Below are 20,712 nucleotides of genomic sequence, written 5' to 3' on the forward strand. Positions count from 1 at the left end.
TAAAGTTCCATTGGCCAACAATATTCAAACTTCTTAGGATGATTGTCCATATTAGGTAGAAAACCCCTATTGATTTTGGGGTCACAAGGTCAAAGGTTAAGGTCATTATTAATAACTTAAGTATTAATCAACCTACAGCTGTAAAATTTTATAGGATGAACAGCTAATTCCGAAGTCTAACAAACGCTTCCTTACTAAAAAAAACAACAAAACAAGATTGCATTTGAGAAAATGCTATGCCTCCGCATTAATACAACACTAAATAGAAGTGTAGGAACAAATACTGTTGAAGAACGCATCTTTTATTAAACTCGTATTTTATTGTCTGAATGAGCCGGTACCAATGCAAAACCAACGTATTACTATAAACTGCTAGCATTCCCTTGCAAAAAGTATGCAGACGACAGCCTAAATTTCATGACTACATCAAAGGACAACACAGTAAGACACTTTGTCAAAATCTAGGTCAGCTGATATCAAAGTTCACTTTACATCTTAATATGTGCACATTGTTCAAATGTCATAGCAGTACATCAAAGGACAAGAAAGTAGGTCACATAATCAAAATCTAGGTCACTTGATATAAAAGTTCAATTTTACAACTAAAACTGTGCACATGGTCAAAATTTTATTGCTGTACATCAAAGGACAAGAAAGTAGGTCACTGTCCCCTTGGGCAAGGCAAAATTTTGACCCAAGGTTTAAATTCAAAACAATCTTGATACAGGTCCACCAAACAACATTTCAAGTCAAATATCTAGCTGTAGTATTCTCCCATTCAGAAAACATTTGTTTTATTTTCTGTTTTTATTATGTGTACATAATGAAAATCACTGCCCACAGGGGAAAAATTTGAACAGCTTGGGTAGAGGACCTAAAGATGATATTATATAGCAAACTTCAAAGCTCTATGCCTTGTACCTTCAGACAAAAATAGTTTTTTTTTGTTTTGTTTTTTACTATATGTACATGATAAAAATCAATGAATCCGGGGCGGAACCAATATGACACCAGGGCTATAATTTGAACAATCTTAGTAGAGGTTCACTTCCAAAAGTCTCATGCCATAAATTTAACCTCTAGCCTTTTTCAATTCAGAGAAGAAGATTTTCAAGTTTTTACTTTATACATATAAGGAAAACTATCGCCTCTAGGGCAGGGCAATTTTTTCACTAGGGGCATAATTAAAACAACTTTCGTAAAGGACCCATAGATGATATGATATACCAAATATCAAAGATCTTAGCCTTGTACTTTCAGACAAGAAGATTTCTTATTTTTTTACTATATGTACATATTGAAAATAAATGACCCCTCGGGGTAGGGCCATTTTTGATACGAGGACTATAATTTGTTCAATCTTGCTAGAGGTTCACTACACAATGTTTCATGCAAAATATCTTAACTCTAGCATTTGTTAATTTAGAGAAGATGATTTTTTTTTAAAAAATTACTATACACATTTAAGGAAAACCTATGGCCCCCGGGGCAGGGCTAATTTTGACACTAGAGGCAAAATTTGAACAACTTTGGTAGAGTACCTATAGATGATATCATTTAACAAATATTAAAGCTCTAAGCCTTGTACTTTCAGACAATAAGGTTTTTTGATTTTTTTACTATATGTATATATTGGAAATCAATGACCCCCGTGGCAGGAGCAATTTTGACCCCAGGGTTATAATTTGAACAATCTTGCTAGAGGTTTAATATACAATGTTTCATGCAAAATATCTAACCTCTAGCATTCGTCAATTGCTAGAAGATTTTTTTTAAAGTTTTTACTGTAAGTTTTTTACAACATATATATAAAGAAAACCAATGACCCCAGGGGCGGGCTGATTTTGACCCCAAGGCTATAATTTGAACAATCTTGCTAGAGGTTCACTACACAATGACTTATGCAAAATATCTAAGCTCAAGGCCTAAGGTATTTTAAGTTTTTACTATATGTTCATATAGTGAAATTCATATAATTCATACTCATATAAGAGTAAGTATGGTAACAACATCTTCCTTTCAAACTTTGCAGTTTTAGTTCAGAAGCTCTTTCAATAAATGCAGTCAATAAAGCCATGAAATAAATGTGTAACAATCATTATTCATCACTCCAATAGAAGCAAATGAGGCCCACTTTACTGAATTGTTCCCTGGAGTATGGTAGAACTCATCACCGATCATAGTACATCACAAACTACATTCACTATAAACTTAATTCCTATAGGGCAGATAGGAAGGTTTTCTTTATATGATGAAACATCTAGTGTTAAAGCTAGGATAGAGTACTTTATAATCCCGTCCATTGTTTATTATTTCCTCATACCCTTTCCAGTTGAAAAGGAAATGATTCTATTTATCAAGTCAACTATAATTCATTGCTGAGTTCTACCATAAATATTTCAAATATTGATAAATCAATGGATTCTTATACAGACAAAGTTTGGTGATCATCCATCAATTGGTTCTGAAGTAGAGGATGTTTAAATGTTTTTCTATTTTTAGCTTTAGTGGCCCCTAAAAGGAGCCAATCATAATAATATGTGCAAACTTGATGAAAATTTACCCAAAAATGCTACAGACAAAGTTTGGTGATCATCCATTAATTAGTTCTATAGGAGAAGATGTCTATTTTTAATTCAAGCGGCCCCTAAAAGGGGCTAATCTAATTAATATGAGCAAACTTAATAAAAGACTACCCAATAATGCTTCAGACAAAGATTGGTGAAATATTACCTAAGAATGCTTCATACAAAGTTTGGTGATCATCCATCAATTAGTTTTCTAGAAAGAGACATTTAAGGGTATTTCTATTTTTAGCTTGTGCGGCCCCAAAAAGGGGCAAATCAAATTAATATGAGCAAACTTGATAAAACACTACCTGAAAATGCCACAGACAAAGTTTGGTGATCATCCATCAATTAGTTCTGTAGAGGAGACATTTATAGTTTTTTTGTATTTTTAGCCCTAGAGACCCCTAAAAGGGGCCAATCAAAATAATATTAGCAAACTTGATAAGATGCTACCAAAGGATTCTACAGACAAAGTTTGGTGATCATCCATCAATTAGTTCTCTAGAAATAAACATTCAACTGTATTTCAATTTTTAGCTTTGGCGTCCCCAAAAAAGGGCCAATCAAATTAATATGAGCAAACTTGATAACACACTTACTGAAAATGCTACAGACAAAGTTTAGTGATCATCCATCACATAGTTCAGTAGGAGAAGTTGTTTAAATGTCTTTCTGTTTTTAGCCCTAGAGACCCCTAAAATGGGCCAATCAAAATAATATTAACAAACTTGATAACATACTACCCAAGAACGCTACAGAAAAAGTTTGGTGATTATCCGTTAATGAGTTCTCTAGAAATATACATTTAACTGTATTTCTATTTTTAGCTTTAGCGGCCCCTCAACGAGGCCAATCAAATTAATATGTGCAAACTTGATAAAACACTATCCGAGAATGATACTGACAAAGTTTGGTGATCATCCATCAATTAGTTCTGTAGGAGAAGACGTTTAAAGGTTTTTCTATATTTAGCCCTAGAGACCCCTGAAAGGGGCCAATGAATATTATTAGCAAACTTGACAAAAGACTACCTAAGAATGCTACAGATAAAGTTTTGTGATCATCCATCCATTAGTTCTGTAGCAATAGACGTTTAAATATTTTTCTATTTTTAGCTTTAGCGGCCCCTAAAAAGGGCAAATAAAATTCATATAAGCAAATTCAATAAAAGACTACCCAAGAATGCTACAGACAAAGTTTGGTGATTATCCATCCATTAGTTCTGTAGGAGAAGTTGTTAATGGTTTTTTCTATTTTTAACCCTAGAGACGCCTAAAAGGGGCCAATCAAAATAATATGAGCAAACTTGATAAAAGACTACCTAAGAATGCTACCGACAAAGTTTGGTGATCATCCATCCATTAGTTCTGTAGAATAATATGTTTAAAGGTTTTTCTTTTTTTAGCTCTGCTGACCCCTAAAAGGGGCCAATTGGAATGACATGAGCAAATTCAAGTGTGACTGTCACAAGGATGCTACAGACCAAATTTGAAAGAAATCTGCTTAGTAGTTTCAGAGAAGAAGACGATTGTTGACGCATAACGACGGACGCCGGAGTATCCCCCTTTGATACTAATAGCTCACCCTGAGCCTTCGGCTCTGGTGAGCTTGAAAGATGCACAAAATCAAGTCTTATATTTTCCCCTTTGTTATACGGACAAATGCATATCTACTAGACGCTGCCGTCTTATCAGAGTAGGAATATGTCAATGCAGTTGAGTCTAGTGAATTTGGTGGCGAGGGTCATATATCACATAGCCTTATTTTCACACAGACTACATCAAAGGACAACACAGTAAGACACATTGTCAAAATCTAGATCAGCTGATATTAAAGTTCACTTTACATCTGACTTGTGCACATGGTTCAAATTTCATAGCTGTACATCAAAGGACAAGAAAGTAGGTCACATCATCAAAATCTAGGTCACCTGATATGAAGTTCAATTTTACGACTAAATCTGTGCATATGGTCAACATTTCATTACTGTACATCAAAGGACAAGAAAGTAGGTCACTGTCCCCTTGGGCAAGACAAAATTTTGACCCAAGGGTTTAATTCAAAAAGGGTTTAATTCAAAGCAATCTTGATACAGGTCCACCAAACAACATTTCATGTCAAACATTTGTTTTAGTTTCTGTTTTTATTATGTGTACATAATGAGAATCAATGCCCCCGGGTAGGGCCAAATTTGACAAAAAGGGGAAAAATTTGAACAACTTTGGTAGAGGACCTATAGATGATATTATAAAGCAAACATCAAAGCTCTATCTCTTGTACCTTTAGACAAAAATATTTTTTGTACATAGTGAAAATCAATAACCCCCGGGAGTGGGGCCAATTTTGACGCCAGGACTATAATTTGAACAATCTTCCTAGAGGTTCACTTCGCAAAATCTCATGCCAAATATATAACCTCTAGGAAAAGGAAAACTATCGCCTCTGGGGCAGGGCAATTTTGACACTAGGGACATAATTAAAACAACTCTATTAGAGGACCCATAGATGATATTATATAACAAATATCAAAGCTCTAAGCCTTGTACCTTCAGACAAGAAGATTTTTTTACTAAATGTACATAGTGAAAATCAATGACTCCCGGGGCGGGGCTAATTTTGACCGTCACACTATAGGCAAAATTTGAACAACTTTGGTAGAGTACCTATAGATTATATCATATAACAAATATTAAAGCTCTAAGCCGTGTGCTTTCAGACAATAAGATGTTTTGATTTTTTACTATATGTACATATTGAAAATAAATGATCCCCGGGGCCAATTTTGACCCAAAGGCTATAATTTGAAAAATCTTGGTAGAGGTTCACTACACAATGTTTTATACAAAATATCTAACCTCTAGCATTTGTCAATTGTTAGAAGAGTTTTGTTAAAGATTTTACTATATACATATAAAGAAAACCTATGACTCCCGGGGCGGAGGCTAATTTTGTCACTAGAGGCAAAATTTGAACACCTTTGGTAGAGTACCTACAGATAATAACACATACCAAATATCAAACCTCTAAGCCTTGTACCTTCAGACAAGAAGGTATTTTAAGTTTTTACTTTACGTACATATAGTGAAAATCAATGACCCCCGGGGCTGGGGCCGATTTTGACCCCAGGGCTATAATTTGAACAATCTTGGTAAATGTCTAGCAGAAAATGTCTTATGCAAAATATCTTAGCTCTAGGCCTTTTGGGTCTTTACAAGATTTTTTTTAATTCATTCTTATAAATCCTTTGAACAACTTTGGAAGCCCTTCACGCAAGGATCAATCCTGCCAAGTTAGTTTGAAATTGAAATAGTGGCTTTTCACAAGATGATTTTTTAATTTCACTATATAATCTATAGAACACACACAAACACACACAAACACACACACACACACACACACACACACACACACACACACACACACAGGTGAATCGCTATATACCACTGAATTTTTTTTTGTTTTTTGTTTTGGGTTTAACGTCACATCGACACAGTATATGTCATATCGCGACGTTCCAGCTTTACTGGTGGAGGAAGACCTCAGGTGCCCTTCCGTGCAATATTTCAGGCACGAACGGGCACCTGAGTAAAACCACCGACGTTCCGTAAGCTAGCTGGATAGGCGGTGAGGGGCAAGTGGTTTGAAGTCAACGACCTTAACCACTCGGCCACGGATGCCCCCACACTGAAATTAACTTAAATAATTTTAAATGGTCATTTTCTAGTTTTCTGTGTGATTTTCTTTTATTCCGGTGCATAAATTTGTGACAAACATGAAAAAAAGATTACCAATGTTTTTTTAATGATTGTTTTTCAAGCTTTCTGTTAACACTTACTAATTGGGGGATATAATTTTAAAGATATTCCTGAGAAACGAAAACCATATGGCAATGACTTTTATAGCTTCTGATTCGCAACAGACGATAATAAGATAATTTAAACATTACAAATCTATTCTAATAATTACTAGTATAAACAAGAGCCACCGCCGGGCGGGAAGCAAGGCTCGACATTTTACCTTCTCTAAAAGCAAACAAATAAATGTTTGGACAAAATCTTAACGTCTCCTTTTTATAAGTTTAATCGGTCTGTCTTGTCACATTAGTTTTTGTAAATATATTTTGTATATAAATATACTTAAATATATATATATATATATATATATATATATATATATATATATATATATATATATATATATATATATATATATATATATATATATATATATATATATATATATATATATGTATATATATATATATATATATATATATACAGTCAAATTCCTCCATTTACGGGGCATCGGTCTATTTGAGACCATACTTGTGGGGTTTATATTTAATGTGTATATATATAGATAGATAGATAGAAACACGAATTCTATAAATAGAAAATTCTATAAATAGATACACTTGGTGGTGGTGATGGTGACATGTGGTGGTGGTGACACGCGGTGGTGTTGACACGGGTGGTGGTGCTGGTGGTAACACGTTGTGGTGGTGACAAGTGGTGATGACACGTGGTGGTTGTGGCATGTGGTGGTGACACGTGGTGATTGTGGTGACACGTGGTGGTGGTGACTCGTGGTGGTGACATGTGTAGGTGACATGTGTTTGTGGCATGTGTTGATGGTGACACGTGGTGGTAGTGGCATGTGGTGGTGATATGTGGTGACACGTGGTGGTGACACGTGGTGTTGACACGTTGTGGTTGTGTTGTTGACATGTAGTGGTGACACGTGGTGGTGGTGGTGACAAATGTTGGTGATATGTGGTGGCACGTGGTAATGACACGTGGTGTTGACACATGGTGGTGACACATGGTGACACGTTGTGGTGGTGGTGACACGTTGTGGTGGTGTTGTTGTTGTTGATGATGATGTTGATGATATATATACACACACACACACGCACACACGCACACATACACACACACCAATAAATATATATGGTCATTTAATGCACAAATCTGAGAAAATTCAGAAATTTAACCTTCAAGGTCAAGGTCATTAAAGAGCCCAGGTGTTTGATAAACAACAAGGTCTTGTCCTTAAGTATGTTCTGTAATATGAAGTTGATCCCTTCAATAATAGCAAAGTTACCGCCAGTTACAGCCAAAACAATGAAAATTTCAATAATTTGAGCTTCAAAGTCAAGGTCATTAATGTACGAAGGTCAAGGTCTGTCTAGTAATTTTTAAAGGTTACCCTTGAAGATTTTTATGTTCAAGTTTGAAGACAATCCAATCAAAAATAACAAAGTTACAGCCAATAATAGCCAAACAAATGAAAATTTCAATAATTTGACCTTCAAAGTCATTTTTGAGTGAAGGTCAATCTCTGTCTGGTTATTTTTAAGGGATATCCTTCAAAATTATTATGTTCAAGTTTGAAGACAATCCATTCAAAAATAACAAAATTACAGCCAATAACAGCAAGAACAAGCAAAATTTGGACTTTTAACCTTGAAGGTCTATGCAATTTTTGGATGAAGGTCAGGGTTAGTGTGGTTTACTGAAAGGTCTTGTCCCAAGGATTGTTGTGGCCAAGTATGAAGACAATACACCAAGAAAAGAAAAAGTTATTATCCAGGTACTAGTTTGCAGAAGGCAACGGCAACGCCGCCGCGACTATAGCAATACATTTTTTTTTTTTTCAAAAAAAAAAGTCGAGCTAAAAAGAGCTTTTCCCAGTAACTTATTTAATGTATATATTAGCGCCACTGGGTCGTAACATATTAATTAACAGGGTGCATATGTTTTATATACAAGCGGCATTTGGCTGTGATATCAAAAATCACCAGGGTGCATATTTTAGAGTTATAGCATTACATCAGATTACATCACTTTTGTTAGTTGTCAAAATATTTATGGTCTGAATTTGGTTATGGATCATCTTTGGGACTTTATTGGTCATGCCTTAATCATTTGATACTCCAGAATGACTACCAACTTGCACAGTCAAAAATACGTAAAAATTGTAATTCAGTTAATAGCGAATTTCTGTGTACGTGTTTTTTAGTGATTTTTAAACAAATATTTGATAAGCAGGGTATGAATTAAATAATTAAAGTATCAAGTGGAAAATATCACTTTAGCAGCTTTAATATATTGGCGCGATGTACAAATTCTTTGAGATTGAATTTTAACCCGATGCAAATAGTATACAGTCATGTACATTCTAAAGAATTTTTACTTTTTATGCCAGAACATATTTTTTGAAATTACATAGATCATGTAAATTTACATTTTTGTTTTTCTTTGTCTAAGTAATGCTTTAATCAAAATAATTTTTAATCAGCCAGTATCTTGCAATTAATTAAAAGCGCAGCCGTTTTTCGAAACTACAGAACTATAAATTTTTGAATATAAAAATATCTCTTGGCATATTGTATATTAGCAGAGACATAGTTATATTATCTACATCTCTGGTATAAGCAAGTTAGTAAGATTTAACTGCCTGGTAAAACACGGTGCGACAATTTTCATTATTAAGAATCTAACGAAAATGGTAATCATGATCAGTTATCCAGCCGTATGGTCTAGCATTACAACAAATCGTTATTCTTTTTATAGTAAACATTTGCATTCATTTAACCATCCTTTTTTGTAATATCCTATTCAATTACACAAACTTTTGGCAATTTCAATCTGCCAATCTTACAAGAAAGGTTTAAGATCTTTATATCCATCTATCATTGTACTTAATCGTATCCACAATGTCGAACGTATCCCCTTATGGCTACAACTTGAATCCGGTCATAAATGAGAGGGTCTATAGCACCAACCACATTATGTGGTAGGGTATAATGCAAAAATTTAATTATATTATTAATTCAATGTATATGATCCGGAGTACCAAATCATTACATATATTTCTAAAGTAATAAAGTAACGATGATCTTCAGCTGTTTTTTTTATATTAATGGCAATATCATACACTTGTATGTACACCATCAAAACAAATATTCACTCACCTAACTTGGTTTGCTCATACTCTGCCTGACTTTGACCTGATGAGGTTTCTTTCTTAATTTTTGCCATCTCCTGCAAAAACAAATTATCTTCTTTAATCCAAAAAATACTTTTTAGTTCAAAACTTTAATCAACAAGATGTTATTAAGATGTAAGTATTAATATGCCAAGGTATATACAGGATTGTGTACATATTCTAACACTTCTCTTGTTTAGTGCGTATGCGTTAAAATGGCATCGTAACAACGATCTTCAATAAAATATTGTGTTTTGAACGGGTTTTCAAAGAAAATAACAATGTTAAGATTACAAAAAGCATATGGTGATCAGGCGATGAAGAAAACAGCAATGTACAAGTGGTATGCCCGATTTCTAGACGGACAACAAAGCATCCATGACGATAATCGCAGTGGACGTCCCAACGTAACGTCAAATCACGTCGCTGTGATAAAGGAGCTGCTTTGCAATGATCGTCGTATAACAATTCGCGAAAAACACGAAAGATCGGATTGTAGCATTGGCACAGTGCATCGCATTATTCACGATGAACTCAATATGAGACGCCTGTGTGCCAGGTGGATTCCTAAAATGTTGACGGACGAACAAAAAGTGGAAAGGGTGCGGTGTTGCAATCAATTTCTCAGACGCCTTCATAGGGAAGGTGAACGTTTCTTGCGACGGATAGTGACTGTTGATGAGACATGCATCAGCCTATACGAACCTGAAACAAAATCACAGTCTTCTATGTTGAAAACTCCAGGATCGCCTTCACCTAAGAAGTTTAAAGTCCGCCCATTTGCAATGAAACAGATGTTCATCGTCTTCTTTTACGTCGACGGTGTGATACTGAGCCACGTAGTACCCTTGGGTCAGACTGTGACGGCGAAGTATTATTCTTAGGTGAATAAATGTATTTAATCTATAATAAGATATTCATTATTATGTCAATACATTACCTAATAATTATTTATATTTGTGTAAGTAATTATGAAAATAAATAATAACGACAATTTACTTATGATTGTATTTCTTTATGCTTTCAGATTCTGAGACGCGATTTTATGAGGGCGATGAGAAAGAAGCGGGCCACGAAAATCGCCGACACAATATTTCATCACGACAACGCACCGTCTCATCGTGCGGCCGAAACACAGTACACAATCAGGAAACTCGGCTTCGAAGTCCTCGACCTACAGACCTGACCTCGCACCATGCGTTTTCTTTCTGTTCCCCACACTGAAGAACGTCCTGCGGGGAGAGCACTTTGATGATGTGGACGAGTTGTCCTACGCGGTGCAAGGTGCAATTTAAGAGATTAATAATGACTCCTACTTAAATAGTTTCATGATATGGATCAACCGTTTGTAAAAAGTGTGTTTCCTTTCACGGAGAGTATTTCGAGAAGGACTAGGTGCGTGTTTTGGGTGACTCTCATACATGCGTTGAGCGTGACGTCGTTACGACGTTGGACCGGTTTCACGGCGATTACCTTAGAAATACTTGAAATTGTACTATCAATTTTTATCCGATTTTATTAAAATTTTGTGTACCTGTTTATTATATGTTTATTTACAAAATGCGAAGAGAACGTCAATTTCCCATGAATATTAAAAATATGGCAGCACTTTTCCGCGTATTTATTGAACAGCCCTCGTATATATTAGCAAAATGATAACGAATTCTGGCAAGCCTGGAGGGTGATCGATGAGGCCGTCCCCCGATAATAAGGACTAGATTTGACAAAACTGCTCTAAATAAGCTATTAATCTACAAAATTTTCACAATGTATAGGTAAATAGAATAATTTACCAATATATCAAAGTCTGGTTTCAGCAAGGAATTGATCTACACCAACTGACTACTGGTCACGGAGTGGAGTGAGGAAACGCTGAAACCTCCGTATTTATAGGGGCGTTTCCTCACGAAAACTCACGAATCCTCAGTTCCGTGAGGAATTCAGTAGGAGACGCCAGGAAAATTTACTCACGGATTTTACCGAATAAAAACTATGCATAATTATTTCATTTACAACCATTGGGAACAATTATACCCAAAAATCTTGCCAGATAACAGGACGTAAAACAAATAATAATGTCATTGTAAAAATAAACTATTTGTTTACATGTCAAATAAGGTCAAGTGGAGGAGTTTTATAACGCATGCTTTAATAGATTCCGCTAAAACATGCAATGTGCGATGCAGGACAACAAACAGCAACTTTATAGATTTTACATGTTAATTACACAGAATATAAATAAATCATTTAAGCAATCAAGTGATAAAGGTAATTCACTTACAATTTACACCGATAGATAATAATGACATTTCGTATTTTTTACTGTTCAAAGGTGCAAACTCTGGTGACATCAAAAATCGTACCGAGATATTCTCGATACAAACAATTACAATTTAATTAAGTCGGACAATTATGATTTAGACACACATAAAATTGCAGGTGTAAACAGTATTTTCCCGGTAATATTTCTATATAAAGTTATGTAAACATGACTTTACAGCATTATGAATCAGCGCTGTAATTATTAACAATAAATAAATAAATAAAACAAACATGGTAATGCTAACCCAAGCATTACATTATTTTTATTTCATTTTTATATTTTAGCACAATAACCATCATGATCGCCATATTTAATCACTCGCCATTCTTTGTAAGAAAATGCTCTGCAATTTAGGAGTAGGTCAACGGGTCACATTTTATATTCTCAAAGAAAAAAATGTTTCTAGGTGGGACAAATTCGAATATAAAATTATCAACATGATTATCAAAGTTCATAGTTCTATACCTTATTTTATAACAAAATATGTCCCTGGACAACAAACTCACGATTTATCAGTGCTGAATTGTGTAAACTGAGCAATGATTGAAGAAATTGCTTCATTGGGTTAGGCAAAACCCTAACATAACAAACAAGATATATTATAATATTTAGCCTTTACGTGTAACCTTAACAATGAGCCAGTATAGCTAACATTGAACTTTTAAGTGTGACCATCACCATGAACCAGCTTAGCTAACATTTCACTTTTAAGCGTGATCTTCATTATGAACAAGGATAGCTAATATTTAACCTTTAAGTGTGACCTTCACCATGAGCAAGCACAGCTATCATTTAACCTTTAAGTCTAATCATCACCATAAGCAAGCATAGCTTACATTTAACCTGTAAGTATGACCTTCACCATGAGCAAGTATATAGCTAACATTTAACCAATAAATTTGATCTTCATCATGGGCAAGTATATTGCTAACATTTAAGTATGACCTTCACCATTGGCAAGCAAATTTTTCATTTAACCTTTAAGTGTGACCTTCACCATGAGCAAGTTTAGCTGACATTTCAGGTAGACCATGGGTAATGCATTACCTCCGCTTTGAAGAGTATACAAATAGGCTAGATTCACTCGTCAACTACAATGAAATTGAGGGTCGTGGGTTCAAACCCCAGAAGGGGCAACTTATTTTTCTTTTCCTTTTTCTTTTTTAACATTATTCATGTATCTCTTGAATCCCTTTTGGTTGAAAAAAAGTCTTCAATTTTGATTATATAATTATTGTTGGTATTTATTTGCTAAATAATGCCAAATTTAATAGCAAATATCATACCAGATATTTTCAAAAATTAATAAAATAGAAACTACAAGGTAAAAGTATTTTATATTTAGCATGATCAAGTAATATAGTTAACTTAATGAAAATTTAGGCAAAACTTTGAAAGCAGCCCTTCATTGTGGTAAATTTTAGGGCTATTTTGAATAAAACTTTTAAATAGGGAATTTGTCAAATTAGTTTTTAAAGTGGGTAGAGTAGGGTAACATTTTTATACATATGAAAAACATTTTGTTTAGAATCAATATTTTTGCTCGTGTAATTTGTTACGTGAATGTTATTATTTGTTTCTTAACAATGAGCAATAGGAAAACATTTTCATAATGGTGATATAATAGATTATTTAGAGTTTCCTCATTTCTGAAAAAGCCGTTCTAATAACAAAGTTTTAGTACAGAAATATATCCAAAACTCATAAAACACACGGTAAATTTTCTTTAATACAAGTGACCTTTAAGACATTTAACTGTGCTTTGTTATCAATTTTACAGTTACTTATAGTGCCCATTACCTTAACCTGAAAGTGTGATCTTCATCATGATCAAGCATAACTAACATTTAACCAACCTTTAAATGTGATCTTCACTATGAGCAAGAACTTCTTACATGATTGTAATCTTTAAGTGTGACCTTCACCATAAATAGAGGATATTGAATGAGTGCAAGTTCAATAATAAATTTACTGCACAAGTTGAATAAAATTATATTATGCGAGCCTCTGGCGAGCATAATATTATTTTATTCAACAAGTGCAATAAATTCAGTAATGAACCTACACAAATTCAATATTCTATCTATCACATACCAAAAATAAAGACCGTTTAAAGTGAAATAAGAGTCATTTTTCATTGATGCGCCCATAGTATAACGCTAACATTTCGCGCGTCTTTACACTATGTTTGTATAACGCTAATGACATCACGTCAAAATATATGCACGGCCGTGCAATTTAACCTTTAAGTGTGACCTTCACCATGAGCAAGCATAGCTAACATTTAACCTTTGTGACCTTCACCATGAGCAAGCATAGCTTACTTACCTTTAAGTGTGACCTTCACCATAAGGAAACACAGCTAACATTTAACCTTTAAGTGTGACCTTGGCCATGAGCAAGCTTAGCTTACATTTAATATTTAAGTGTTACCTTCACCATGAGCAAGCATATCTAACATGTAATCTTTAAGGAAACACAGCTAACATTTAATCTTTAAGTGTGACCTTCACTATAAGTAAACCTTATTTACATTTAATCTTTTTGTGACCTTTGCCATAAGTAAGCATATCTAACATTTAACCTTAAAGTTTGACCTTCACCATAAGGAAACACAGCTTACATTTAATCAATAATTGTGACCTACACCATAAGGAAACACAGCTAACATTGATCCTTTAATTGTGACCTTTACAAAAAGCCTGCACAGCTTACATTTAACCTTTAAGAATGATGTTCTTAAATTATACAAAAAAATTCTTTACAATTAACATACTATCTTTTTCTTCTTAAATGTAAAGACAGAGATCTGCCAAGCATTTGAAAGTACTGGGCCCTGGGCCCACTTGGTCTGAAAATGATGGGCCATTTTTACCAAAGTATGGGCCTTGGGAAAATAAGTAAACATTGACCAAAATAACTGTTAAAAAGTTTGTTGATAATTGAATTGCCCCGGTAATAAATTATATTTTATGACAAGTGGTTCACTTATAATTCAGTACGTTACCAATAATTAAAAATTATGCCTACATGGTAACTTTCTAACTAATATTAATTGCAGGCAAAAATGAAAATATTTTTTAAATGGCTGCTCAAAAATTTGATATGCAAATTTATTCACATAATTGCTGGTTCTTACTTGTAATGTCTTATATTGTGCATTATCCATTTAATTGTTCCTACTTTGCACCAAATGTCCCTTACCACTGTATATTGACGAATTTTATTGCCCCTTGTATGCCTCTGTGTAGACAGCATACATCAAAGACATTTGCGGACAGACCTTTTGATCATGAAAAAAGTCATGCACAATGTTTCTCTGATTGGTTAATCACCCTGTCAAACATTCTGATGACGAAATATACATCTTTTTTTTACACATCATCAGCCAAAACTTGCGTGACCTTAGGGTTGATCAAGTTGAACACCTGTCAGATTATACTGTAACTTACAGCATTTCTTAAAATAGCAACACTTTTTTTTTCAGTTACCGATAATCATTTTAAATATTAAGTAGTTGTATAGTTTGTTTGTTTGTTTTATTGGATTAAATTTACGGTAGTAGAAATGAGTATCTGTGTGGGAAAGGGATTATGAGAAGAAATGCGGTAAGATGATAACATGGACAAAAGCTATAGGGGAATGGATAAACTCAAGAATATGCGTAATTACAGGAGCATGGGTAACATGTTGCTGTTGGGACCAGTTTTGACTGGATGACTAAATAACCCAGCAGACAGTTTTGTTTTCTTATAAGTCTGGCACAGATTTTAGATGCGCCCATGGCCCTTTACTGCTGATTTTCCTGCGCCATTCTCATTTTTTTAGCACCAATGGCGCAAAATCGCGTCCTCGGCAGATCTCTGTAAAGATGTTACATACAGTTGTAACATTTAGTTAACAAACAGAAGGAAATTTGTTTTACCTTTTTCTGTTCTGAAACAAGAGTTTCTAAGACTCCAAGTTTCTTGTTCAATTCTGCATTCTCAAGATTTTCGTCGTTTACTTTAGACATTTTGGTTTCAAGTTCTTTTATTGTGTTCTTTAGTCCTTCAAGTTTTTTTTCAATTTCCAGCTTTCCCTTCTTTTCACCAGACATCTTGGCTTCAAGGTCTATTAGCTTCTTCTTCAGATCATCATATTCGTCTTTAGTTGCAGCATTTTCTGTCGATTTCAGAACTTTTGCCATTTCTTCCTTGATTTCTCTCAGAATTTCTTCAAAGCTTTCAGTAGAAATAATGAAATCTTTCTTCTTCAGCTGATTAAAAGAAATCAGTTTTGTTATATTTTCTATCATAAAAAATGTAACTTTGTAATTTATAATAATCACTCTTCTATACAACATATTATATATAAGGTCAAACTTTATTTCAAATTATCCCAATTGCTCTCTTATTTTAACTCTCATACTTTGTTCTTAAATCCCCTTTTAAGGCTGTATACACTTACCTATGTACTTACATGTATCTGATTCTCAGACATTAGTACTTCCTCACTGTTTTCTTATCTATTTCAGTGTTGCCTATGAGATTGGCCACAAATGAAGGGTTTTAGAAAATTTCAGAATTCTTATACTTCTCACTTTCTTTATTTCACACTTAAGGGTTGGACATGCATGACATGTTGAGGTTCTAATAGGGGTCAAGATATATGCGGGTCACAGATAATTAGAGATACTATCATACAAACATATTGCTGGTTTTATTATCTCAAGTAAAATATCCTTCAGACGCTTTTTCAACTTTCGAATATTTAAAGTAATTTTTTATTGATATAATCCAAACCTTACCACAATATCAGAATTTAGAATTCCTCAATTTCAGATGTATGAATTATATAGAATATCAGGACCCTTAAAATTGTTCAGATTTCAAAGTTTTTGGAATTTAGAAGTTCTTTACAAACTAAGATCTCTTTTGCTTATAATTTAACATTTTATAGGTACATATATATTTTTATGTGACTTTATCAATTAACTTAAGGGGTTTATTTTTTTTTTAATTTGACTTTATTTTACCACTTCAAACTCTGTTACATTAACTTTGCCCTGAATTAAGTGGCATGTTATCTTAAATCATAATAAGTTTACTCAATAAAGATTTGAAACTGACATAATTCATTATTTACACTTACATCTTGAAGTTTCTTCACCGCTATCTGGGCATCTGGTTGTTGTAATAGCTCTTTACCATCTTGTAAAACTGCTATCATATCGTCAATATATGAATTGGCCTCACTTTCTTCTAATTCCATGCTGCTTGAGTGGAAAATATTATTTCTATACTGACGTACCTATTGAATAGAAAACACAGGTTTTAATATTGTTCTATGCATATACATGCGTATACTGTTAAGCAATCAAAATTGTTTTGTTGACACTTGTTTAGGTACTTACCTTCATAAAAGATGCAATCATAAATTATACCAGGCCTTTTTCTTACATGTATAATATTCATTGCAAATTTGGGGAAATTGTATCTAAGACTTAGTTGTGAAATTTATTATTTGGGAAAAAATATGCCAGCATATAAGATGTGCAAACTCTTCAAACAAAGCTAAATAAAATATTATTACTGAAACTGATAGGGATTTAAAAGATATCCGAAAAATGATCAAGAACGTCCACACCAAATACAAACAAGAGGGCCATGATGGCCCTGGATCGCTCAGCTGACACAATCGCATCCAAGCAATGTCTTAAACAAGCATCATAACCAAGTTTGATGACAACTGAGTCAAACATGTGACCTCTAGTGTGTTATAAAGATTTTTCCATATTTGGGCAATGTGACCTAATTTTTGACTGACACGACCCATATTCAAACTTGACATAGAAATCATCAAAACAACCTTCCTGACCAATTTCCAGGAAATTTGGCACTAGAGTGTTAAAAAGATTTTTCTATTTTTAGCTCCTGTGACCTAGTTTTTGACCGGACATGACCAATCTTAGCAATTGACCCAGAAAACATCAAAACAGCATTCTTGACAAATTTCCAGAATATTTGAATCAAAACTTCAGCCACTAGAGTGTAAACAAGTTTTTTCTATTTTTAGCTCCTGTGACCTAGTTTTTTACCTGAGATAACCCATCTTCGAACTTGACCTAGAAATCATTAAAACAACCTTCCTTACAAATTTCCAGAATATTTTAATCAAAACTGCAGCCTATAGAGTGTTAACAAGCTTTTTCTATTTTTAGCTCCTGTGACCTAGTTTTTGACCTGAGATGACCCATCTTCGAAATTGACCTAGAAATCATCAAAACAACCTTCCTGACAAATTTCTAGAATATTTGGATGAAAACTGCAGCCCCTAATGTGATAACAAGCTTTTCTATTTTTAGCTCCTGTGACCTAGTTTTTGACCGGAGATGACCCATCTTCCAACTTGACTTAGATATCATCAAAACAACCTTCTTGACAAATTTCCAGAATATTAAGATGAAAACTGCAGCCATTAGAGTGTTAACTAGCTTTTTCTATTTTTAGCTCCTGTGACCTAGTTTTTGACCTGAGATGACCCATCTTCGAAATAGACCTAGAAATCATCAAAACAACCTTTCTGACAAATTTCAAGAATGTTTGGATGAAAACTGCAACAATTAGAGTGTTAACAAGCTTTTTCTATTTTTAGCTCCTGTGACCTAGTTTTTGACCAGACATTACCCATCTTCGAACTTGACCTAGAAATCATTAAAACAACCTTCCTGACAAATTTCCAGAATATTTTAATGAAAACTGCAGCCCCTAGAGTGTTAACAAGCTTTTTCTATTTTTAGCTCCTGTGACCTAGTTTTTGACCAGACATGACCCATCCTCGAACTTGATTTAGATATCATCAAAACAACCTTCCTGACAAATTTCCAGAATATTTGGATGAAAACTGCAGCCTCTAGAGTGTTAACAAGCTTTTTCTATTTTTAGCTCCCGTGACCTAGTTTTTGACACGAGATAACCCATCTTCGAACTCGATCTATATTTCATTGAGACAAACATTCTGACAAAGTTTGATGATGATCCAATCAAAACTGTGACTGCTAGACTGTTAAAAACCCATTTGTTAGAGTGTTAACAAGCGTTTTCTATTTTTAGCTCCTGTGACCTAGTTTTTGACCGGAGATGACCCATCTTCAAACTTGACCTAGATATCATTAAAACAACCTTCCTGACAAATTACCAGAATATTTGGATCAAAACTGCAACCTCTAGAGTGTTAACAAGCTTTTTCTATTTTTAGCTCCCGTGACCTAGTTTTTGACGCGAGATAACCCATCTTCGAACTCGATCTATATTATATTGAGACAAACATTCTGACAAAGTTTGATGATGATCCAATCAAAACTGTGACTGCTAGACTGTTAAAAACCCAATTGTTGACGACGCACGACGACGGACGCCAGACATAGCCCCATCACTATACCTCACCTTGACCACTTCGTGGTCAGGTGAGCTAAAAATGTGTACCTCTTTTCAAATCACCGACTTTGGGATATGGATTTTTTGGAATTGGGGAAAAAGAAGACAAAGTTTGCATTGGGAAAGGACCCATGGGATAGGGGAAAATAGGCCTGTATACAAATAATTCTATATACAAATCTACAATTGTACATGTTTACAGTAAATATTAACCACAAGCCTTGTGAATTGTTACAACAAATTTTGAAATAAAAACGATTGGTGGATTTTTATACATTTGTTGTGAATCTTTAAAGTGGTGAATTACTTCCTTACCTTCATAGTAAAATTTACATTTTTTCCTTTACTTACTAAATTATACAATTATTATAACATTACAATAGAGCTGATAAAGATAAGTAAAACATATTTTATAAATGATTTACCTTTGAAAAAAGGTTGTTTGTTCCTGTGACATTGCATCCAATGTGGCTATGAAAATACTGATTATTTATCATTAGATGTAATAGCCCAGTGCAATCAGTTTCACAAGCAGATTGTTTCTGCTCGTACCCTGGAGCATTTATAAAACACTTACAAATGCTCCAAGGATCTGTCACCCACTGTAGAGCATCGCTGTTTTTCCAGTTAGGTGCAGGTGGCGTGGAGGCATGATGCTGCACAATAAAGTCATAGATGGCGCCACATATGTTGTTCGGACAAGCACTTTTGCCCTTACAGCAACAGCTGCATTTTACTTGCCCAAAAGGACAAACTTTGTTTCCAGCATTCCCAGGAACTGGCTTATGGTCTGGCTTGAGGTTTTCAACTCGACAGCTTCCACACGTCACAGTTGATGGTAGTGATTTTGTAGACCGAATGTTTTGTAAGATATCCTTATGTTGTTGGTCAGCTATGTTATTACAGAATGGTGCCAGTCCCTCCTTTAAATATCCAAGTCCTAAACCAGCTTTTACCCACTGTCTGTATTTTTCCTTCTCTAACTGAAGTTGATGTGCCATCCTGATACTCTATCAATATCTAAACAAAACAAAATAAAAACAAAAAATAATGTATGTTAAAATTTTATGTAAATTTAATAAATACGTACGGTCTTGGATTAAAATTATTTCAAGTCCAAAATACCAAATAAATAAGATATACTTCTTAAAATGATCTCACTACGTTCATATCTGCATCTAAAATGGTGAAAATTTTAAAGCCGCAAGCCTCCAGATCAGCCAAATTATTTGTTTAACTCAAACTTATGGCTAAACGTATCTGATTTTAAGAAAAGTATAAAAGTATATAAAAAATATAAAGGATTCTATTTGTGTGATTAATGACTGAGTTTGCAGTATTTATACTGCGTGACTAACGCAAGACGGGCTATTTTAGCAATTTATTACCTTTTTGGGTAATGTATGTGGAG

The 20,712-nt window shown here is 34.1% G+C and overlaps 2 protein-coding genes across 2 annotated transcripts; both read right to left on the minus strand.

Moving 5' to 3' along the window:
- Nucleotides 1-7,004: 7,004 nt before the first annotated feature.
- LOC132731917 (uncharacterized) lies at nucleotides 7,005-7,380 on the minus strand (the record flags this gene model as incomplete). The annotated part of the gene is made up of 1 exon (XM_060718219.1): nucleotides 7,005-7,380. A coding segment is annotated over exon 1 (376 nt), but the record flags the coding sequence as incomplete, so codon positions are not given.
- Nucleotides 7,381-9,523: 2,143 nt separating this feature from the next.
- LOC132731927 (uncharacterized protein CXorf38-like) lies at nucleotides 9,524-20,101 on the minus strand (the record flags this gene model as incomplete). The annotated part of the gene is given in 4 exon segments (XM_060718226.1): nucleotides 9,524-9,616; nucleotides 15,809-16,141; nucleotides 17,017-17,175; nucleotides 19,727-20,101. Coding segments are annotated over 4 exon segments (945 nt in total), but the record flags the coding sequence as incomplete, so codon positions are not given.
- Between the last annotated feature and the right edge of the window lie 611 nt (nucleotides 20,102-20,712).

Source organism: Ruditapes philippinarum, unplaced genomic scaffold, assembly GCF_026571515.1.
Source record: "Ruditapes philippinarum isolate M1 unplaced genomic scaffold, ASM2657151v2 ctg10878_1_1_1_1, whole genome shotgun sequence".
In the NCBI taxonomy this organism is placed as follows: domain Eukaryota; kingdom Metazoa; phylum Mollusca; class Bivalvia; order Venerida; family Veneridae; genus Ruditapes; species Ruditapes philippinarum.